Consider the following 24,299-nt stretch of genomic DNA (forward strand, 5'->3'; position numbering starts at 1 on the left):
TTTGATGTTATTCACGCATGTTTGTCCTCAAATATTATTCATTTAATTAAAGATAATATATTTAATCATTACATGAAATAATTTTTTTTAACAAAACATATATGTATGTTTATTAATGTAACAGTGTGTAAAAAATTTGAATCGTAAGTCAATTTTAAAATGGTAGTGGAAAGTAATTGTAATTGTAATTTTACTGATTACTTTTATGTAAAGTAATTTTTACTTGTAATTAGTTACATTGTCACCACAGTAATTGTAATTGCGCCCAATTACTTTTTCCGAGTACTTTTAACAACACTGGAAATAATATATTTTCTTAAGCAATAACGGCGTCAAATTAACCGTTTACCGTTAAAAGTCAATACCTACTTAGAGGGGTCATTGCAATTGTCCATATGAATAGTTCATTTCAGTCCATAGAAAATCAATTACATAGATATACACTTTAAAATATATAGAGTTTTCAAATAATAAAATTATTTACATATAGCAAATAAATCAATTAACATAAATAATTACTTAATCTGGGCGAAACTTTAAATGATTCGGTACAGTTTATTTATTTTTTATTTATTTGGTTGCCTCCTGTTTTCTCCAGTACATACTAGAAGGGAGTTGTCATAATACAAAATACAAACAAAAAATTAAAACATATAGACAAACACAAATCTTAAATACAAAACATAACCACACTCCTGGATACTACAATCTTTGTCTTGGCAATATTATTTAGGTTGCTGATACATCCTAACCACCATACTTGCTGAAATACAAAAACCAACATATTAATATGCTTATACCCTAAGGTATTCTTCAACTGAATAAAAGGATTTTTTTTACCAAATATTTCTTTAGTTCTCAGTTCAGTCGCATTATCAAAGTTAGGTTAATTTTCATTAATCAATATATATATTTTTTTATTACGAAAACTTATTTCGTTTATGAACACATAATTTTCATACAAACATATGAAGTGTAAATTATTTAATCTATGACAACAAAATTTTAATCTACAAGAGAAAGTCTGTGACAAATTCGCCCATTGTAATACAAGGGAATTTGAATTTTGCGGGCATTCTTCAGGCTGAACCGCTAGGATAACTGCAATCGGGTATCGCTAAAGTTCCCCATGTTAAAAAGGCCTGAGTTTACTATATGGTTTAACTACAATATTTGGTAGGTTCGTTTAACTCTCAGGGCGACCTTGCACGATTTACTTGCCGGAAACAGTTTGTCATATGACCGTTTTACTCACGGAAGTAAGCTGCTCGCAGGTTACTTAGTTCATGCCCTCTGAGCTCCTCTCAAGGAAGAGTTGCTGATTGTTTCGGCGCGATAACTTACTTCCATGTTGTTCGTAATGTTCAGTGTATTGTGATTTTTTGAGCAGAAAAGGAGCTTCGAAAAATTAAAGCAAGTGCTAACCAGTGCACAGTGTTGCCTGACTTTAATAGCTCCTTTACCTTGCATGTCGATGTGAGTGAGCTCACTCTAGATGTGCTCAGTCAGGAAGTCAATGGTATTTTGCACCTGGTGGCCTATGGTAGCCAGCTGTTACTAGGACCCAAACTGCAATATTCTGCCTATGAGAAGGTCTTAGTCTGTATTTGGGGGTGTGAAAAATTATCTGAGTACCTGGAGAAGTGCAAATTTAAATTATGCACCGATAATCAGACAAAAACAACAAAAACATCTGAAGAAGCTGGGTCGCTGAGTCGAAAAGCTAAGCATGTACCGATAATAAGTAAGAACATATGGACAGAATCCCAAAGAAGGTACGCACACAACAAACTTCTGCTACGTCTTGCGGATTATTAACTATTATTATATTAATTAAAACGGCTACGATGTTGCTAAGGATGCTAAGTGTATCGAAGGTTAAGCATGGGTGAATGCTCCCACATTTACATTCCTCATGTGGTGACATGGCTTACAGAAGAAGTCCGACGAAACATTTAATACGAATTACATTAAGTTAGGAAAGCATCTACACGATTCGTCCATGGATGGCTCAGTGCGAGAGAAAGTAAACAGTTCACAAATGCAGCTTCCTGCCCGAGGATAGGCTCACATGCGGCCCATTGGCTACAAGAGCAGTGAAGCTAAAATTCACGAATGAGCGGTTGCGAAATAAAAAGTATATGTTAATCGGTGAGCTCTTTAAAGCGGCACCGAGGTGAGGCCAGCCACGAGGCTGATGAAAGAGGAGTAGGATGTACTTACACTATTGCAACTAAGTCATACGAACAAAACGGTGATGACCCCGTGGTGCGTGCATAGATGCACCCGACCTCTGCGCCGGGCAAGCGAAGACTGGTAGCCTCCTGCAGCTGCCAGGCCCGTGCGAAGTACACAGAGCGCAGGCACGATTAGGGCTGAGATTTGGGGCCTGATCGCATAGTGAATAAACTTTAATTAAGACAAATTATAAGAATTGAATCAATAATTAACAATTAAAGAAAACACAACAAATTTTGGAAACTACACTTAGCGAATTAATATCCACCTGGCACAGCAGAGGAACACAAGGACACTAGATAGCAGCGTGAACAACTGGCAACACATCGATATCGAGGTCGTTCTTCTCGCTCCACTACATTGCACCAGACTGCCCCAGGGTGTGTTTGCGACATTCACACGCTTAAGGGCAGGCATCAATGTGGCATAACAGCCTGTGCGACATAGGAGCACCGACGACTGGCATCAAGTATTTAGTTGGTAAAATTACTAGAAAGGGGATGTTAGTTATCTTAGTGCCGCGAAATCTCCAGTGCATTATATTAGATTATTGTGTCATATTTTGTATTTCATTTTGGGCAATTGCACACCTTGAAAGGTATTAAGAATAATTTTTCTTTCTGGGCAGGAATGGAGACCAAAATTGAAAGTCAGGTAGGTACAGAAGTGCAAGGGTGGGCGTACGTTTTCCAGTCTGGAGAGGGTGCGACTTTCAGACTTCTCCTAAATCACCGAGTCGGTTGCAGGTCGCGCCACTCAGGGCTACCAGTGGCCCCAGCCCAAGTTCACTGTTGTCTTCCTTCAGAGTTCCAACGCTGCGCACGCAGCATTCCACAGCTACATCAGTTCCAGCCTGCAGTTCGTCTACCTTTCGCCTCCAGGGCACATCGAGCTCCCCTGCGGTGCCTTCGCTGCGCGCCGATCTCCATCCAGGCCGCCTTTCACCTCGATAGACGTAATAACGACCCAACCAGGCCCGCCAGTGGTCCGCGGACTGCTGTTGGTTATTCACGGTCACTCCAGCGAGATTGCATCTCTCGGGCTGGGATCCCACATCCGCCACCCGTGGGACGCGGTCGGTAGAAGATGGCACTAAATATTCACCTTCGGTAACCTGGCAGGTCGCAGGACAGATCCCAGTCCACACGCCCCGAGACACGACAGCCGACCGTTTCGTTAGTGGATAAATGGCAGAATTAATGGGCGCCAGCATGCACAAGGGTACGGAGAGGTAGACGAGACTGATATTTATTGCACGGAGCTTGGTACACATCACTCGTACAATTCTTATAATACAAAAAATTAAACTGTAAAAGCCTCATGGCACGACCGGCTTACAGATCGGTCAAACCACCTTGTGGCTCACAGATTAATAGAATGCCATTTATAACACTTTTGCAGTCGAATACTAGAAAAATGGTAAAAGTTAAAACATTATGTTGAATCATAATTTTGTACGCTATTCTTGCTCGGTTTCATACCTTGATCTTAACTTGTTTGGATATTTGATTTATTAATATACAAACCAACATGTCTACATTTCACTGCCTTTGGGGTTGAATATCGAAAAATGGTAAAGTACTCTACGTAATTAATTATTTACGTTTCTTACATCCAGTTTTATTTGCTATGGAGATATGATTTTTTTTTATGATAAAACAAAACTTAATTGCTTTTCATTCACACCCTTAAAAGACGAAATCAGGGGGAAAAAAAATTAACAAAATCTTAACTCTATATGTTTGTTGTTCATTCTTAATTTCTAACCCATAGATCTAGTGGATTCGGAGTTATGCAATTTTTTCTTACAACCGAACTTAAACCCATTATACCCCTGATGGGTGGAATCTTGCAAATTAGTAAAATAATAATAATTAGTTTATAATATTTTACACTTTAATTTACATTAGTTGCTGAGACATGATTTCTTAAAATAAAAGAAAACTTACCCTGTTCTCACCCCCATTATGAAAGAATTTTAATAAACGCCAAAAATAAGCAATAGGTTACTCAAGAGGAAAGTTTTTTTTAAAATTATGTTTTTAACTGAACTAAAAGTATTATTTATTTGTTTTAAAAACACACCTTAAGATTTGAATTTCACAAAATGGTAAAATTGTAGTTGATAGTTTTTGTATGTTTATTATTTGTACCCAAAATAATTTATTATAATGAATTTAATATGGAGATATAAATTTGGTAATATGCTAAAACATAGTTACCCCTAATACACCCCTTAGGGGTTTAATTTTTCAAAATTTAAAAATTGTTGTTGGTAGTTTTTGTATATTTATTATTGGTACCTAATATCATTTAGTACTTTGTTTATACCCAATATCATTTACTATGTTTGATTAAATCTTGAGCTATAATTATGAATCTTAAAACATATTTACCCCCTTTACAACCCTTAGGGGATGAATTTCACAAAATTTATAAATTATGGTTGGTAGTTTTCCTATGTTAATTATTCGTACTGAATATATTTTCTTATGCGTTATTAGTTTTAGAGATATAATTAATGATATTAAAATTAAATTTACATCTTTTCACCCCATTATGGATGGAATTCTGTAATTATATACAGCTAAGATTTTTATAGTTAGCCAAAGACATTTCTAATTAAAAAAAAAAATCCATTTATTAGTTTTCGATTGATGCTTGAACAAACAGGCAAAAAGACAAAAATTTTAAACACATTTTTTTTAAAAAAAAAAAAAAAAAGCTCTTAATAGTGTCAATAGCCATTTGCAATGGTTATTTCATCATTTCATCCAATGTACAGACTTTTTGCCACAAACAGTTTTATTATTAGTATAGATTAAAAGTTTTTCATTTCATACAAAAAATAATATTGTCATTGATTAAGAACAAATACATTTACATATAAAGTAATTTAACAACAATTATTAAACTCGTACAAAAATAATCTCATCACTGACTTTCACTGCCAAAATACAAAAATATTCTGTTCCTCACAATTACATTTAAAAAATACATATCCTTGACGGAGCACGTAACATATCACATGGCCGTATACGTACACACGTATACACTCGCTCTCACAGGCAAGAAACTTGATGGCAGACCCACCAAGTGTTCACGATGAATACTCCATCTGTATAAACTTGGCGATGGTGTTCAGCTGAATGTTGGTCGTGCCTTCGTAGATGGACCCTATTTTAGAGTCTCGGAAGTATTTCTCTTGCGGGTAGTCCTTGGTGAACCCTACGCCTCCCATCCAGTCTATGCACTTGCGCGTCGTCTGCGCTGCCACTTCTGAAACAAACAACGCCAGGCCGTGCAGCGTAGCACGGAGACATAACGATTAAAAGGCATTATCCTGGTTGCTACACGACTAGAAAAACTGGGAGAAGCCAGGGAGTTCCAGGAAATGTCAAAGAAATCACAACATATTTCTGGAATTTATTCTTGTGTTAAAAAAAAATCGAAATAGAAAATACATCCTTTGTTTACGTTCATACATATCAATAAGTTCGGAAATGCATCATGAAATTCTAATGATTTTCCTTCTTAATGTGAATTCTTAGTCTTTTTACTGTAAATACGTAGCTTAACAAGAAAAAAAAAAAAGTATTTACAAATGTTTACATACAAGTTCGAAAGCCTTTACTCAGTAGTTTCAGGCGAATCCATAGTAATCATTTGCAAACACGTATTTTGATCTCAATCTCGCGCCGTTGAGTTCAATGAACTATATTTTTGAGTCGAGTAAGCTTTAGCTACGAGTTTTTGAGTCTTAGGCACCTCTGTGGATTTCATGTTATTTTGTGGACCTGTAAAATGTAGCTAATAAGTAGGGACAGGAACTTTTCGGTGAGTAAAATTAGTGAAAAGCGGTGAGCAAAAATGCCAAAAGAGGTGAGAAAAAATGCCAAAAGCGGTGAGGGAAAAAAAAGCGGCGAAATGTATCTACGCGTACCTTTTTTAAGAAAAAGTTAAATGAACTCAGTAATGAATAATCAAAATGTTTAGAACTAATATTTAGAAGTGAAAAACCCTTCAAACTTAAAAGTAGCTACTCTTCCAGAATGTCAAAACTTTTGGGTTTAGAGGGAAGGTTTGTTAATAAAATATATTGTCGCGGTTTGAAATTTTGCAGGGTTGTTGAAATCAAATTTAGGGACTTTACTGACGGGACTCTGGGCTGGCTGCTCTGTTCACTCGTCAGCGCAAGTGGCGTGACCATGTAATTGGGGCACGGGGCCGGCGCGGCGCGCTGCGGGCTTGCAGATTTTTGTTTGTTTGTTCGGCCGCGCCTGGCGCAGCCACGGGCCGCAGTTACTGGGGCGCGCTGTCGTAACAAGCCGCGCGGTGTGGCCTGCACGTCGGGGTAGAGGGGGGTAGCATTCCCAGATGTTCTAGTTAGTTGTTTAGTAAATTTGGCTTCAATAACGAGCATTTGTTATTGCTAGGCGCGGCAGGGCGCACAAATTTAAGCGCAAGTGATTGGTAGCTCGGGGCTCACTCTGGCGGAAGCTATGGCCGACGCCAGAGGTAACGAGTTACTTAGGTCGTAAAGTAATTTAAGTTAGGTCATAATGTAGTCGTCTTCAAGCATTCGGGCGGAGGCTATGGCCCTCGTCACTAGTCGTTTAGTTCTAGTTTTTAAAATGTAATGTTCGTTCGGGATTTCAAGGGCAGGAGAGGCCCCTACGTTAGTTTTTAAAGTAATCAATCAAGAGGTGCTTATTGGAAAATGTGAGTATTGCTTGATCTTTGTCTTGATTTTAATTATAAGTTAAGATGTACATACTCGTAAGGATTAGGGAAGTGTTTAGTGAAGTTCTCTCTTTCTCTCTTGTAAGGTCATTCAGTAGTTAAGGAAGTAATGAAGAGATTATTGTTGTGGTAAATTTTAATCCCGCTGTGTAAATGTTCGTCAAGACTGATTTTACTTTATTTGACTTTAAGAATAAAACTCATTTTAATTTAGTATTATGTTATTTTGCAAAATCTCCTTAGTTCAGCTCTCACCAGACATCCTGTACGGGATGACGAACCTATGATCCTAGGTACAGTAAAGTATTTTATGAAGTTAAGAGTAGTTGAAGCCTGCAAACGAGTTGTTTCTATGTAAAGAGTTACGATTCTTTTCCCCCCAACATTTGGACATTTACGACTCTCTCCCCCCGTAACTTTTGATGCTTACGATTTATTTACGATTTACTTATTTACGATCTATCTCATCCTTTTTTTTTCTCCCCTTTGACAATATTCCTAACTCAGGTGGTATGCTAGGCCAAAAAGTTAGGTTTCTTTAGTTTTAGGTTTGGTTGGTTTAGGTGAGTCTTATTTTATATTTGGTAAGTTTAGCTTAGGTTAGTTTTAAAATGCCCATTTCCAACTAGCTTAAATTGGGTTTGGTTTTGAGAGCTTCTAAATTTAAGCCACTCCATGATTACAGATATTGATACAAAACTTCAACATATTTCTTCATCCAGCTTAAAATACTGGGGTCTTGAAGTTTATGAAGTGGGATGTTCACTTTGAGGAACAACCCAGTGGTCTCCATAGCAAAACGATGCGCTTCAGTTTTCCTTTTTTTTTTAGCTTGCTGCACACAAACACCACTAGTATGCTGCAGTGCTACAGTAGCGGGGGAAGAAATGCGTGACTTTTTGTGCTTTTCACTGCTTATGTGCTTAACAATTGAGGGGTTGTTACCACAATGCCGAAATACCACAACGCCAAACGTACAATAACGCAGAATACCATAACGCCGAATGTCAAAATTGACCACAACGCCGACAGCTAGAAAACTACTGTGTACCATAACGCTGAAATAACAACTGAATGAATTTGTGTGTGTTTCTTAAATGTACCTTAACGCCGAAATACCACAATCAAACCTAACCTAACCATACTTAACCTATCCTAACCTAACCTAATCTAACCTTTGTGGAAGTCCTGGAATGACATTTTTCGGCTTTTATGTATTTCGGCGTTGTGATAATTCGGCATTGTGGTAATTCGGCGTTGTGGTACACAGCAGTTTTCTAGCGTGCCGGCGTTGTGGTCAATTTGGCATTCGGCGTTATTGTACGTATGGCGTCGTGGTATTTCGGCGTTGTGGTGCGTCCCCCAATTGAGTCTCTACGGTCCCAACTGACTGCAATAATATTATTACAGTATTTACAAAATAAAACTGCCTTATCTATCGAATAGAGACCATCAGAAGAAAATTCTTAGGCCCTATCTAGTGCGTTCATGCCATACTTCGTTCAGTTACCGCAACGAATAGCCACCGAACAATAATAAATGCACGCATGTGCAGTAACCTAACAACCGAAGAAAAAAATCACACACATCCATCAATTTGTTTGTTGCAGTTTAAAATTGCCTAAAGTATTTTATGGTTAAGTAAATTATGAAGAAAAAACACTTCGTTGATATCAAAATTTACGCGTTCTGACCGCGGTAACGTTTTTATCTACCGAACACTCTTGATTGTATGATTAAACAACAATCGATTGTTCGTAAACGTTCATGTTCTTTCTCGCATTCTCGTACTGCTACGTTGGTAACACGTGTATTGAGAAACACATTTTGTTTTGATAACTTCATGGCACGAGAAACAAACGTTGAAGCTTGTAATGTTAAAATGCAAAATATAAACGGTCCTGGATTACCGTCGTCTGTGGTCAATCTCGCCGTGATTTATTGCCACAGAATGTGGTTTTTGTGGTTATGGTTGGAGAAAATAAATTGTTTACCTTGTTTTGCCTAGTAATGTTGCCGGCACGGTGAAATGTATTTTTATGTAGTGTTTTATTGTTTTATTTTTTATTGGTGAGCTGGTGTTACGAACAGAAGATGAATTATATCTAAATTATATGTGTTTGTAGCAATTTAAGCTTCAAATAACGAAATTTTGACCAAATTCGTGACGAAACAGTGGAAAATTGCAAAATTCGCATTTTCGTAAAAAAAGGGCAAAATTCGCGAAATAACGACGGTGATTCGCGATCGCGAAAAGTACCTGTCCCTACTAATAAGATATATTTTTTTTTAATTTGTGGCCAATTCAGGATGATGCATTTAGTGCTATTTCAGGGCCAAAATAAGGAGCTTAGACATGTCTGCAGTGTTGCGCCGGAGACTCACCGGCGGCGTAGTACTTGGCCATGGACGCCTGCTTCACGAAGGGCAGCCCCGCCTCCTGCAGACGGGCTGCGTTGTAGACGAGCAGGCGAGCGCACTCCAGCTGCGTCGCAGCCTCCGCTATCTGGTGCTGCATCGCCTGTCGCAGCCACCGAGCCTCAGGCTTCCTCCCGCGTCACCTCGCACCCCCCCTCCCTTGGCTAGAGCGCGACAACTGGCCGAGTCAGTCGAGTCCACCAATCACTGGGGCGAATTGCGATACAACCGAAATAACACCAAAATGCAACAAATAATAATGAAATTAATTAGCATTTTTAATCAAAACTTAACTCTGATTACAAAAATGTAATAGTTTGATATATTAAATTCAATGAATGTAAATAATTTCAATACCTATTCTTATAAAGTATGTTTAGTTAAAAAGTAGTTTAAAAAACACTACAAAAATTTAAATTGTTAAGTCATGCAACAAAAAAATTACCTATTTCGTTCAACTTTAAATATAAAAACTAAAACTGGGACCTGAACGTGAGCCGTAACTAATGAATAACTATCATCGTAGTGCACACTAATCACAAATGAGTGCAGGTTTTCAAATGTAGTTTACTCTGTACTAGACAGAGTGTGCGTGTTTCATGCAATCAGCAAGCTATCAACATTGATATTCGACTACGTGGGCGCACTCTTTACGGGCATCAACGTAACGAAACATGAATTTTGCCATCTAGTGATAGCTACATTTTTATAACGAAGACAAACAGATAAAGGCTATAAAAGAAAATTTACAAATCGTACAACTTTGAATTTCTGTTAATTAAATAAGCGGTAATATCCGAACGAATAATAGATTTAAACTTTAAAATATATCTTTATATGGAAAAATAAGTTTATGGGCAACCTTTTATTGAAAAAATGGTTGGACCAAAACATTTGACTATATTGGATGTGAAATTGTATTGTGTAGGTAGAACTGAAACAAAATTTTACTGTATTTTTCCATTACAACTTGAAAACCAATTGCTGTTGCACGGTGCTTTGTCCTGTCATATTTGCTACCTACACAAAGCGCTCAGAATCTAACAACGGGACCAAAAACATACTAATGTGACTTTTATGAGAGAAATTTCCCCCCCCCAAATTTTGACGCTCTAAGATAAAGGTGCGACGATTATGTGACAAAACAAGGTACTTCTCTACTTGAAAGAAGTATATTTTTAGGGTTGTGCGAATGTTCGGTATACCGATACCGAAATCGAAATTTTGCTACTTTCATTTTCGATTTCGGTAAGAATTTCATCTGTCGAAGTTCGTTTTTAGCGAAATATTTCGAGCCAAACGAAAGTTCAATAGCTTACCGAAGTTCGTTTGTTCTAGTTGAAAAAGAAATCGAAATTTAATAAAAATGTACAGTAGAATACCGGTACAATAACGTACCTTATTATAAAGTATATTTCACTTAACGAATTTTTTTTAAGTCCCCGCCAAAAATCATATCTTCGCCATGCAACACAGTTTCAGTTTAAAGTATCATATTTTCACTATAACGTATAAATACTAGTAGCGTGGCATTACTACAGCAAAATTTACTTAAACTGGTAAATAAATTTCCAGCTAAATGATTAATGTAGTAGAACAAAGATACACAAATACCACCGCAACGTATTTTCTTACCTCTAAATTCTCAAAACAAAGTTAACAAACAGTTGCGCGCACAACCATAGATTATACCGTACGTAGTATGCGACGCGACGTGAGCAACACAACACCATTCGATACATCGAAAGACGGAGGTTTGAGAGAAGTATTAATTATTTAGACAAAAGTGTTACGCTACGCTAAAAATACTGTTTGATGTCTGTGCCGGGATTGTTTATTGTTATTGTTGAGTTTATTTTCAGGTTACGTTATTTAGACACCGCATTGTATTTGTGCTACAATATGAATGATCCTGGAGATAAAAAGAAACGAAAGCAATTCACGCTTAAGGAAAATGTGGATATACTCAGAGAACTAGACAAGGGGAAAAAAGCAAGTTGCAGTTGCGAATACATATGGCATTGCGGCTCTCCTGTAGCTATTTTTTTATATATTTTTTTTTCTCTTTGTAAAGATATGTATGCATGTTTCAGTACTAAGTACAAAAACTTGAGGTACCTGTAAGTACTTAGCACTGAGATTCTACTGTAATGTCTTTATATGATTTGCATATGTTATTACATTATTAGTAATAACAAGCAAATTATTAATTAGAAAAAAGATTTCCATTAAGATTAATTTACGTGGTGATGAAACAAACTCACGTTAATGAAAATACGGTAAAATCATAATTTGAACAAACATGGCAGATAAAGTAAACAAAATTCAACCGTGATTACCGTAGGCCTAGGTATCAAAACAAAATCATGCAATATTTGAAAAATTACCTGATTCATTTGCTTTCAAACAGTAGTGTAGGTACTATATTCGTAAAACATACATTCCAGAACTGTTAGTACACATAAACAAAGAACGTACCTACTTTTATTCACGCACAGCCAAACAAAAACATTGTCGTCTGCTTTATTTAAATTTTACATACTCTGACTGGCATATAAAATCCTCATAATATACAGCCAATTAGACAAAAAGGTAAACAAGTCACTGCATGTAATGACCACTTGGCAGCAACCATTTGTTATGTTTTGTTTTGACCATGTCCCTTGCCTGGTCTACAGCTTCCTGAGCTAGCCATGTGTGACAGTGGTGCAAGATGGTGGCCGTTCCGCAGTATTCACGTATTTTTTCATCAGTACCATGCACGAATAAATATATTATCATAGACTGCGACATTACGACTGTAAAGGAAATAGTCTGTGTGCTGAAAGATCTGGATTGATTCTTGAAATTTACGAGTGACATGGGGCTGTGTTGTGTGGTCTACTGCAGATGTTGATTATATTAAATAGTAATATTTATATATACATCAAAAGTTACCAAAATGATTTATGTAATAGAATTTATTACTGAAGAGCAAATTTTGGGGCACTTTTTTTCTTTGTTAATTAAAAAATTTCGCTTAACTTTCGTTAAGAATATATTTATCTCATAGAAAAATTCATTTTCGTTTCACTTTCGCGAAACTTGATAAATTTTCTTTCACTTTCATTTCATGTGGATAAAGTCACTTTCGCACATCCCTATATATTTTCTTGTCGAACTGAGTGTTCCAGAGTGTAGCTACACACTGCCGTACTGAAGTACCGTACCTGGAAGGAGTAGATCTTCTTGCCGAACTGCGCTCTGTCCAGAGTGTAGGGAATGGTTGCGTCGAGGCAGCCCTGCGCCAAGCCGACCATCTGCGCTCCGATCCCAATGCGACCTTCGTTCAGGAAGCCCGCCGCATACTTGTAGCCCTTGCCGTACTCACCGAGAATGTGGCTCTCTGGAACCTACATGTCCCGCGCTCGCCAGGGGAACTGTTTGCGAGACTGCTAATAAATCACAAATAAATTATTCAAAATTGTAAAACTACGGGAAAATAAAATTTTTAGCTGTCCAAAAATGTTACTCTAGATGCCCCTGCACTGCAGTTAAAGGTTTTAAATATAAGAATTTAATTTGTACAATAAACATTGTTTTTGATGCTAAAAATGTATTTCTTTAATAATTCTTAAATATTTAAGCTTGTCTTTGACCTCCACCCTGATACTACAGTTGTTTATTGTGCACTCAGTAAAAGAATATTAACAGTTGTCGCTGGTACTGCTGTGTCGTGCCTGATATACCTATATCAGGCCATTCATGGTAACTGTGGTACTTTGACCAAGTTTATTTCTCTCTTGCAGTTAATTTGTTTTCACTTCTAATGCACCCTTATTTTTAGTTAGGTGAACATAAACAAACAAGTATTTTGTACATTACTTACTTTTGTAATGACCCACCCAGTATAAACAATGTACATGAGGAAAAGGATAATTGTACTCTATTTCAAGAAATAGTTGTTATACAAACGATATTCCAAAAAATTCTGAGTATAATGTTCAAAGGAATTAAATTATTGTCTCTTTAGTATGGGTTCATGGAGAAAAAAACTCAAAGCGATGATATGTTAAATGACCAAAAATATGTCTAAACAAAAAAGAAATTCATAATTACAGAATGACATCATGTAAAATGAACCAACACCACTAACAACTTTGATATTTTACGATCCTAATTGCTTGTTATAATGAAATGGTACTTTTTTTTGTAATAAATGTTTACTTAATGCATTAAATAATTATGTTTTCTACTGAACTGCTCCAATAATTAAGAATGTACGTATAATCCTAGATTACTATTACATACTCCCAGTTATGTTAGTAAGGTTCCACGTGTTATTTTTTTTCCTAGATCAATTCTTATAGCTTTAAAAATACGTACAATTCAGGTACGGTACTTAAAACTTCACCCAAATTTTGTGTACTTTTACATACCTACTGTAAATAACTATTTTTAAAGGGAATGCCAAGAGTACTGGCATCTTATGTAAAATGCCTGTAAAAAGTGTGATTTTTTTATTGCAATGCACTTGTACAGAGGAAAACAAAGTTAAGGTTAGAAACACCTCATTCATCATAAAAATATTTTGCTTCAAATATTAGGTGAAATAAAACCAAACAAAAAATACAAAAAAATAAACTACCTATTCAGTGAGGTGTATAGAAAGTAACCAACAAACTGCACCAATCCCTCACTTAGCATGACTAATGCGTTCATAAATATGTTTGTGTTAGTCAAAATCACGTATTCTCCATAAATAACAAGGCTAATTTAATTTGTGTGTTTAAAAATGTGTAGGAAAATATTCTTTATGTAATATAAACACGTAGAAAACATTCAACAATAAAAATGTCAAACCATTTATCTTTATAAGGCTACCATTGAATACTTTGTATGACAAATAAGACACTAACGGGAGATATTTAACAGTCGGCTGGTTGACTTGCCCACTCACGTCGCGTACCTTTTCGCGAACTTTCCAAAAACCATCCTTTAAAAGCAGTGAAACTAATATTACATACTGTCCGGATATTTACATTTTAATTTTTAAAAATAAAGTGCTTATTAGAATATCACCACTTGGTTCACACCAACATTAATTTAACAACCTTTTACATGTGAATCATCTGTTCATTTCTGTTCTGGTATCTAATATCAAATATATATCCCCGCTAGTACAACCAACAGCATCAGACTTATATGAAAGTTTGATAAGTCCTCATTTCGTACGATTGTGTGCACAGTTGACTTGCGTAAAACTAAAGTGCGACCAATTAAGTGTGGCCTTCATGAGAATCTACACGCCATGGTAGTACTTCTAGTTTTGTCTCAAATACTCTAACACAATGATTCCAATATAATTATCAACTGCAAGTGCTTGCACATGTACAGTTACCAGCAGACATTGCTATAGCTAACTGTGTGACACGGTACATCTGTTGTTTACTGAGTTGAAACAGACTTTGTGGCGTCATGCCAGACTTTTTTTTTGCCTTTTGGCGATTTTGTGCTAACTGGGGCAGTAAAATTACCATCGCGCTAAATGAATTAGCGTGATTTGAGGACGTGCTGAGTGAGGGAGTGGTGTATCCACCGGCTGTGGCGGAGAAGTGGCAGTGGCTCACGCACTCGCACGTTGTCGAAGTGGACCATGCACGTGCCGCTGGCTCGCAGTCCCAGCTTGTCCTCCTTCTTGCCCACCGACAGGCCGGGCGCCTCTCTGTCCACGAGGAAGCACGTGATGCCCTTGTAGCCCTGCAAGCACGCACTGCCCTGGCACGGCGACACGACGCTGAGCCGACCACACAGCAGTCCTCCCAGCACTGTGCCCATCGCACCTCACATTACCATATAATAACAATCTATGAATGTTCAGAGAGCTCCTGTTTGTGTCTTGGCAAAGGTTTTAAAATTTGACAGAGCAAACGATGGTAAAAACTGATGACGTGACAGAAATTAACGAGCCCTTACACGAAAGAACAAGCGAAACATCTCAGTGGCACAAAATTCAGAGAAGAGGAGTGGAGCGGTGCTAATGAAGCAGGGACGAAACAGATGGGACTGTGCGCCCTCTTTGACCACTGCAACCCCGCCACCGTGGCAGGAGAGTGATCTGACCACTCGACCATGATGATGTGTATACGTAAGATCAGAGATGCCGCTTGCTGCACAGTGACCTTGATGCAGTCAACAGCTCCCAATGAACATACAGTACCTTAGATATTAGCTATGTGATTCTTTATGTACTTCTACACAGGCACGTGTTACCTGAATCTGGACTGGTTCTGATGAAATATCAAGGCATCCCGAGCAGTAATTAGAAACGAGCCCAGACACAACCCGGAACATGCAAGTATGCGATGACATTCCGGCATCAACTGCCGTCGTACGCACCGCAGCCGGGTCAGCATTCGCCATCACGATGAACAAGCCGGCGATGTCTGCGTTGGATATCCACATCTTGGAGCCGTTCAGGACGTAGTCGCCCGAGCTCTTCTTCGCCGTGGTCTTCATGGCAAACGCGTCAGAGCCCGACTGAGGCTCCGACAGGCAGAACGCTCCAGCCTTCGAGAGAACCAACCCTGTCAGTATAATCTACACACCTGTTTGGTGTTCTTGTCTGAAAACTATGAAAACAAGTTGTCTTATTTCTGCCACCTAAGAAATAATGAGACAGATATTTTAATACATCGTCACACGAGAGTATATGGTAGTACAAAACTTTCATCTTTGATTGTGGAACATGTAACCTATTTAATCTGAATAACATATCATTCCACTATCAGGAATTTTAGTGTCACTATAATTATAGCATGAACAAGACAAATATGCATGTGGTATCCTTGTCTTAGCAAGATACTTCTTACTTTGCTTACATTTGTAATGAATTTATCAAACTGCTTTACTAACACAGGTACGCATGGTACAAAATCTACTCTACAGTTTGTATTTCCCACGAAGCGGCTACGAACCACGCGCGAGGCCAGCAGAGGGAGGTACGTCTGCTTCTGCTGCGGAGTGCCGATCTTCATGATGAGAGAGTTGATGAGCGTGTTGTGAATGTCCACCAGCACGGACACCGACGCGTCCACTTTCGCGATCTCTTCCACCACCAGGATGGTCGACAGGAAGTTTGACCCGGTGCCCCCGTGTTCCGTTGCTATTTCCACGCCCATCAGCTGGAAGCAGACCACACGTCGCGGTGGTGGCAGCCCTGCCACAGTCGGTGGTCAAGTGAGTTTACTTCACATAGCGGCATTATGTTTATTAACGGGTGAACATGAAGTGATACACCAATCTGAGTTTACTTCATTACTAGATAAAAGATTTTATGGTATTACATATTTTTAGACTAAGAAACATTTCTGTGTTATTGTTTAAATTTTTAAGAATGATGTTTATTCATAAAGATAGCACATTGTTCATGATCCTTACATATTCCATCACGTATCAAACTGGTATACGATGCACTTTTACAACATAATGATTTGTAATAGGCATGTCTAGGTGAGAACTGCTTGGAACAAGTACACATCTCCGTGCATGGGCTACAGTTACTTCCTCCCCTCCTCTAGGCCAGGCCTGCTTTGGGGGGGGGGGGGGGGGGGGGGGGTTGTGGCGTGACCCACTTTCTCCGTACAGGTTCATTTCAAGCGTGCAGGAAATTGGAATGAAAAATAAGCTCGAGAGAATGGATCCTGGAGCACACAGTCTTCATGTCACATTCAGTGTAGAGCAGAGAGCAGTAAACAACTTCAGTTGAAAATGGCACGAGTGATGTTTTTTGTTGACAAAGATAAGTTTCTCAACTAAGCTCGTTCGTGATCTCGATTCCCTGGTTTGGAGGGTGCGCTGGTATTGTCGCTGAACAGGCCGGCCAACTGGCGCAGGCCAGAACTGCACGGCCGCGCAGTTCTCCCGTGCACTCGGGACTCCCCAAGGTAGAGACTGCTCTTCCCGGCCTGGGGATTTCTTCATCGTGTGCCACAATAATAGCTAATTATGATTCATGGATAAATATATTATTTGCAGAATAGTTGGTAATAATGGCATCAGTACATCACTAGTGCAAAAACTGTAATTTTTGAAGTGAAACTTCTTTTTTGCTGAGGGGGCTACAATTTCTGAGTGTTATGAAAATTCCAACTGCATGAGGGGAATAGTTATGTACGTGGTGGGGGAACCAGTAGAGGAGAGTGCGTCAGCCGTGAATCCACTCCACCGCATGTGCTAGCGGTCGAATGGGAAGATGGCAAGGTGGGAGGGGGGAAGATATGCTATATGCTAGTTGAAACAGCTGGGAGGAGAGACGGCAGGGGAGAGGTGGATATGACGCAGCAGTGATGCTACAGAATTCTTGTAACACTGCTTGTGTTTGTCTACTCCCCTGTCCCCCCCCCCCCAATTCGAGATCATACTCACATCTTTAATATTCACAACTATTATCTCTTGTTCAATTAAAAAAATATACTAATAATTTATCTCCATCTGTACGGTGTACCTAACAAGCAAGAGTTTCACTTCTGTTGCACATGGACTCCACGCACAGACTGTTTTTTTTTTTTCCAGTTATTTTGAATTCATATCACTGAAAATGTGGGAATTTACCAGCCGCACCATCAGCCAAGCCAGCCACATTTAAAACAGGAATTGCACCCGATCACTGACAACATGCATGGCTTACTGACCAGTACTGAAAGGCGGAGATTTATGGAAACTGGAATACAACAAGACAAACTAAATAAAACAGACATTACTCGTTTAGTTTTTTTCAAGTCCTACGTAGTTGACAGTCCAACAATCATAAAGGTTCAGTAAAGCATAAACCCACACAAAGATGTTCTACCTGATAAACCTGAAATAATATTGAATCAAATCTGTTCACTTAGATACACAGTAAGCTATAATTCTATTACTGAATTAGGTAGAAAAAAAAGTTGGTGAATTAATATTTTTGGGTTGAATCAAAAAGAAAAAAAAACTGACCCCATTTTCAAACAAAGCTTCAATGATACTAGGATCCAGCTTTGACTCTTGTTCCATTTTACTGACAAGAGGTGCAATTTTCTGGGCCGCCAACTTCGCAACTGAAAATAAACAAAAAAATTATAACAATAGTTCTGAATTTTGGAAGAACAAATTATCCGTTCATGACCTAAAAAATAAATTTTCACATCTTTCCTGACCACACTACTGTGCTTATTGAGTTGACGAGCTGCGAGCAAAACATACGCGTACATCCAAACAACTTTCGGTCAAGCACCTGGCAGTACAGTGGCCAGGAGTCAGTTGTCCCGCCCGGTTGTCCGATTGGCCGTACAGCCAGCTGCCCCTCGTCTGACCAGAGGACCGGCAGTTGCACACACAGAGCAAGGGCGTGCTTGTTACCGTCTAATGGCTTGTGAGGAGTGACCTCTAGCCAGCAAGCTGAATGTTTTCACGCAAATAACTTTGTAACAAGTGGTGTGTCAGGAGATGAAAATAAAATTACAACAGTAATATGGAAATACATATTAATATGCACATATCTGCAATTGGTAATCTGAAGTAAAAAAAAAATTTAATATTTTTCTGTGGTGCAATGCAGTATCAACTATTCAGACTTCTGTGCCTGCTGACTTAGCGAGAGATGGCTTACACAAAATACTTAAAACTGATGACATAAGTATCGACCTATGCCAGCTCGCCTGCTACATCGCCCCGATCCGATCGGCCAAATATGCACATGTGCATACGTAGTGCACTGCCGGTGATGGGTGTTGATTCTGCAGTCTGGATGGGATGACATTGCACTTCACCCTCTGAAAGCTACCTAACACTGACGCAATCAGAGAAGGCACATCTTGGAATCCTCATCCAACTTGAAAGCTCAACGAGCACAAATGTCGTCACAATTCACCACAAGACAGGCACGATTCTTCCACTTCCACACCATTCGATAACGACAAGTCTACGTCACAGTGATCGGAACAGTGTGCTGCGAAGCACCGGAGCCAGACTCGGCCCGCAAGCTGGCTCGGGTAACTTGGCTTGGCGTAGCGCGTCATGGCACACTGCCGCAGTAGCAGACTAGCAACAGAATAATGTAATATTTACAGGAGTTCCAATACACAGATTATATACTTATTCAGCTGTGGGTTTTCTGCTTTTCACTTAAAACAAATTTTATCTTGAGCTTAGCTCATAAAATATTTAACCATCACTACATGTATGGCTTGTTTCCATTCATCTTCTCGTGTTACGTTTGAGTTAACACACCAAGGCAGGGTTCACAGCATGATAGCTAGAGCAGACTAGCACTGAAACAGCAGTCTTCTCCGAGACATATGCTTTCTACTGCATCCTCTGTAGCAAAAAAGTTAACGAGTTTTTAGAGCAATAAAAAACTTATTTTATAAAAATAAATCATCTATGATGATTACACATGCCATAAAAAATTCTTACGTAAAAGTTATTTTTTTTAATTGTATAGTTTAATTTTTTTTGCTTGAATGATGAGCTTATAGAATACTACTTAGAGTAAGCAGTGAATGGTATACAACGTGGAATTCAAACAACATAAATGACCTCAAATCCCTTAGCTTTAAAATTTAAATCAATTTTTTTATTACTTTAATTTTGAGCTACTTCAAAAAACAAAACTCATCACAACACGACACCATAAAATAGTTTAACATCACACTAATAAAAATATAATGTACTTAATTTGAAGATTAAGACAACGAGTGCATAATATGTTATATACAGTGTGTCATGCTCAATCTAAATTTAACTAAAAAAACAAACAAGAAATGAGAAACAATTTATAAAAATTTAGACTAAACATAAAAATTGAGAATAAACAAAGAAATGAAAAAAAAAGTAGAGCTGAGTTATTTATAGTATAATCATAAACTTCTTAACATATGTTGTAATATTTTAATTCTCTCTAATGACAACACAGAACAACTGCCTTTTTAAAATTAAGACATTTTAAGAAGCAATCAGCTGCTATTGCACATGCATGTTACATGAATAAAAGTGTCTGGCAGGAAAATGGTGGGTTACGAAGACTGAACAGCTTCACTTGTAAGCATTCATAGCCCTGGGAGTTAGGGTTTTACACAACGGTGCTGTCACGGCTGCCCCCACATGGACACAAGAGTGACAGTTGTGAGTGACTGTCACATCAGGGCGTCACCATGCTTGACAGAGAGAAGACTGACATCTTCAGGCACGAGAGGAAGTGTGTTACCACTACCACCACGTCCACGCGGTGTTGCATCTGCCACCACCTGGTGCTGCCAACTAAACACGTGCTACAACTCTCTTTACAGAGCAGCTTAAATCGACAGGTATGCAAAGATCAGCCATTTTACTAGGACCTACTATTTGTACCTTAAAACACTACTGAAACAGACTCATGCATGTGAATTAATATTTTATTATAAAACCATATCCTGTGTGTGTGTGATGAAACAGCAGCACAGAACCTAGTCCAACCATGGCCTGTATTCACGTGTGCTGCAAGTGCTTCTTTCAGTCATTCAGTAACAATCCCAGCAGTGCTACCAGTTAACACACACATATATAACTATAGAGTTAGAGCACTTAGAGCACAACCAGGGTGTCTACAGAAGTGACAAAATCAATTTTAGTGACTTTTTAGTGACCTTTTCAGTGACTTTAACTGACCTAAATGGGAACATTTTTTTTCCAGATTTTTTTTTACTTTGTACTATTGACTAAACTAATTGACCCTTTTACAAAAAAAATTACACATTAGGCATAACATTTATTCATAAAAACTACCAATGACCACCAAAATTTAAAAGGGCACGTTATAATCAATGAGAGATTGTGTATTTACTATACTTATATGGACGCGGAGGCAGAAAGCATCGTTATCGTAACAAGTTGTACGTACTAGTATACTGTAACATCTATGGTTTGAAAACCTCTGAATCCTCGTACAAATACGAGATTTTTCATACGCCAGGCAATGCCAATGCTAGAATCGTACGGCCTGTATCCTAAAAAACGAAACAACGAAAATGAACATAGCACGACAATCAGCTTGGCATAGCATTGAATTTCACCACTGCGTTTCATGGTATCTTATTTCAGCACTTTGTTCTTCTATCGCAGGCCAAACCATACTAAAGAAAGAAAAATACGGCTGTGCTGATTACACAGTCACTTAGTGTCCAATAAATACACGTGAAAATACGTCAACAGAAATATTTTTCGTGAGCTTGTATCGAATTCCGTGACTTTTTAGTGACTTCGTGACCTCGCATCAAAATTCGTTACTTTTTCGTTACTTTCGTGACTTGTAGACACCCTGACAACCAGACCTAGCAAAGGAAAGCACGGACAGCAGACCGGCACGGCGCGAGGGGCGGAGTGGCGCTCGGAGGGTTGCAGACGCCACGACTCCAACGCCCATGGCACGGCGAGGCCACGACTTCGCGATCACGTCCCACACAAACACGAACATACATCAAGGCAGAACGGCGTCAGACCAGTCTGCAGGCTGACTACAGTGGTCGGAACTGCTCCTGCGTTGGGCCCGGGTGACTGGACCACGAGAGGGTAGTGCGTACCTGCCTCCTTCATCATCTGCTCTTCGTCCGTGAGCTGGGTGAGGGCGGGCGGGCGTGCCAGCGCCGTGCTGGTGGCGATGCCCTTGCGCGGGAGCACGGCGCAGGCCTGCAGACAACTGCCGAGCCGTGCGTCCCTCCAGCCGCGCTGCGCAAGCCCAGGGAGCGAGCGTGACACAGCCCTGCACGTCCCCCAACAATCCCCTCACAACCACACAGATACAAACTACACCCGATTTTAAATTAAAGGATCAAATTTCCCATTTCGATGCAAAGTCCAAAACTAGTTTAAAACATTTAAAGACCTGAATTAGGATGATGTACACTGAAAACAATGAAATGAAAACGTCATTAACATTTGTACATTAACTGCAGTAGAATACTTGCACAACAATTATTTTTTGTACATGAAAAGTGTACCAACTTGCACGTGTTGATAACCAGGTTTTGAAAGCTCCAGTACTTTGTGGGTGGCAGTGCACCAGGCTGACCAAGGACACGCGGAGGAGCCGGGGACGGATCAGGCCTGCGACTGCCTCGCATACAGGCCCGGGTGCGGACAGTGTTGAGCGCTCCCCTCCAGACGCACAGCATCAAGGTCCCCACCACCGCCTGCCGGGAGCTCGGGTTGCTTCCCCTCCCACGACACATCACCAGGCGCATACCAGCTCTCGAGACGAACAGCTGGAGGTGCACGGTTGCTGCCCCTGCCACGTTGCCGTGTCTCGGCGGGCAAGCACCGCCCCAGACAAGACTGCCGTGATTGGCTGTGTTCTAACTGTGCTGGTTTTGGAATATTCCACTGACTTTTCAGTGATACAATATTGTGGAGATTATGAACTTTCAGTCTGGCGAAAGGGAAACAGAGTTGAGGGCTACTCACCAAAGTAAGTAACATGCCCACCTGGTCCACATCACCTTTACAAGACCACAGTTAAGTACTTTAACAAAGTCTTTGCCTTAAGAGTGGTGGATGCAGTTGTTGAAGGTTGCAAGGTTATTAACACTAGTGTGTTGCTAATGGAAGTGTGTGAACCGCCATGCGAGATAGCTGTTAGTGTTGTGACGACGGAGGTGGGGGGGGGGGGGGGGGGAAGGTTCTAAAAACATGCAGTAAAACTACTCCGATTTCAGACAAGAATTTGTTAATTTGTGACCTGAGTATAAGACCTATTACGGTTTTGTCATAATAAAGAGATATGGGTTTACATATATTTCCTGTATAACTTGTGAACCTTTTGAGAAATTATATTGTACATAATGGAAACTGTTCGTAATTGTTCCGTATCACGTATCCAAGTTTATCCCTTGATACTCGATACACTCGAAATCCACCAATATTATCAAATAATATTGATGGGTTTCGAGTGTAAATTTATAAAAAAAAAATGTATTATCATAGAAAACCCAACAAGTTAAAAAAATAAATTGCTACAGGACACTGCGCTAAACCATATAATAAGACATTTACAACTACCAGTTTTCTAGTCGCTTGACGTAAAATCGACATATTTCCCGCGATGAACGGTTATTGACAATCAACCAGTCATCTCCATAGAAATTAGAGGGAGGTGTTCATCTCGGGAAGCCTTTTTTCACAGACGAGAGAGCCACACCCGAAGTTACCCGAAGTTACCCGAAGTTCATGCTCGTACCACAACAGGTGTATTTATGGTTTGGGGGGGGGGGGGGGGGGGAATTCGCTGATATTAGGTAAGTATAGCTACATTAAAAATACTGTAAAATCATTTTATGGTTGCTTAGCAAATAACTTTTTAATATGTAGCTATCCAGGGCTAGGAAACCGTTTACATGATTTCACAGTATCTTTAATGTAGCTATCCTAACCAAATCAACCGTTTACAATGTTTTAAAGTATTTATAATGTAGCTAACCTAACCTAATTGACCATTAGTTATCATGAGTTGTCCAAAATAAACATTCATGGACACACGGCAAACGAAAAATATGGCGACGGCCGCACCAATGTACAGATGGAAGACCTTGGTACAGATGTATGTTAATGAATAACACCGCCATATTTTTTTTTCCTAACCTAACTAAAACTAAGTGTATTTTGGAGGGGTCCGGGTTAGGGAGGGACCTAGGTGCGTCTCAGGCCGAAGCCTATACGCCTAGTCATGCTGGGATTAGCCATGCAAGGAGAGGGTCGCATGCATCATGTGCTAGGAGGGGATTGGCCAGCCATGGCAGCGATTGGCGCCATGACTAACTCCCTTCACTCTTAAATCTAGACTATAACTAGAGATAGGTTGGGCCCAGGTAAAACCTGCATAGACACAGGGAAAACCCTGGGCACATTCATGCGGGATG

General features: G+C 39.3%; 1 protein-coding gene across 3 annotated transcripts; it reads right to left on the reverse strand.

Moving 5' to 3' along the window:
- Nucleotides 1–554: 554 nt before the first annotated feature.
- Nucleotides 555–23,541, reverse strand: LOC134535449 (short/branched chain specific acyl-CoA dehydrogenase, mitochondrial). Of its 3 annotated transcripts, XM_063374556.1 has the most exons (9): nt 23,443–23,541; nt 21,969–22,113; nt 18,370–18,470; nt 16,356–16,562; nt 15,778–15,948; nt 15,013–15,138; nt 12,609–12,791; nt 9,367–9,502; nt 555–5,517 (listed from the first exon to the last, which is right to left on the reverse strand). In XM_063374556.1, exons 1-9 carry the CDS (start codon nt 23,473–23,475, stop codon nt 5,339–5,341), a joined length of 1,281 nt encoding a protein of 426 aa, XP_063230626.1. In that variant the 5' UTR covers nt 23,476–23,541; the 3' UTR covers nt 555–5,338. The 3 variants fall into 3 exon arrangements, with proteins under 3 accessions (XP_063230626.1, XP_063230628.1, XP_063230627.1); XM_063374558.1 differs by lacking the exon at nt 23,443–23,541 and having other exon boundaries at nt 21,973–22,108; XM_063374557.1 differs by lacking the exons at nt 18,370–18,470; nt 23,443–23,541 and having other exon boundaries at nt 21,969–22,083.
- Between the last annotated feature and the right edge of the window lie 758 nt (nt 23,542–24,299).

Source organism: Bacillus rossius, chromosome 8, assembly GCF_032445375.1.
Source record: "Bacillus rossius redtenbacheri isolate Brsri chromosome 8, Brsri_v3, whole genome shotgun sequence".
NCBI classification, from domain to species: Eukaryota; Metazoa; Arthropoda; class Insecta; order Phasmatodea; family Bacillidae; genus Bacillus; species Bacillus rossius.

Excerpts from the sequence above, each read along its gene's own strand:
- LOC134535449 (XM_063374556.1), bottom strand. The coding sequence starts at position 23,475 with ATGTCGATTTTACGTCAAGCGACTAGAAAACTG. Across the intron at positions 22,114-23,442 it reads GTCAAGCGACTAGAAAACTG|CGCGGCTGGAGGGACGCACG; the intron begins GTAGTTGTAAAT and ends GGGCTTGCGCAG. Across the intron at positions 5,518-9,366 it reads GGCCAAGTACTACGCCGCCG|AAGTGGCAGCGCAGACGACG; the intron begins GTGAGTCTCCGG and ends TGTTTGTTTCAG.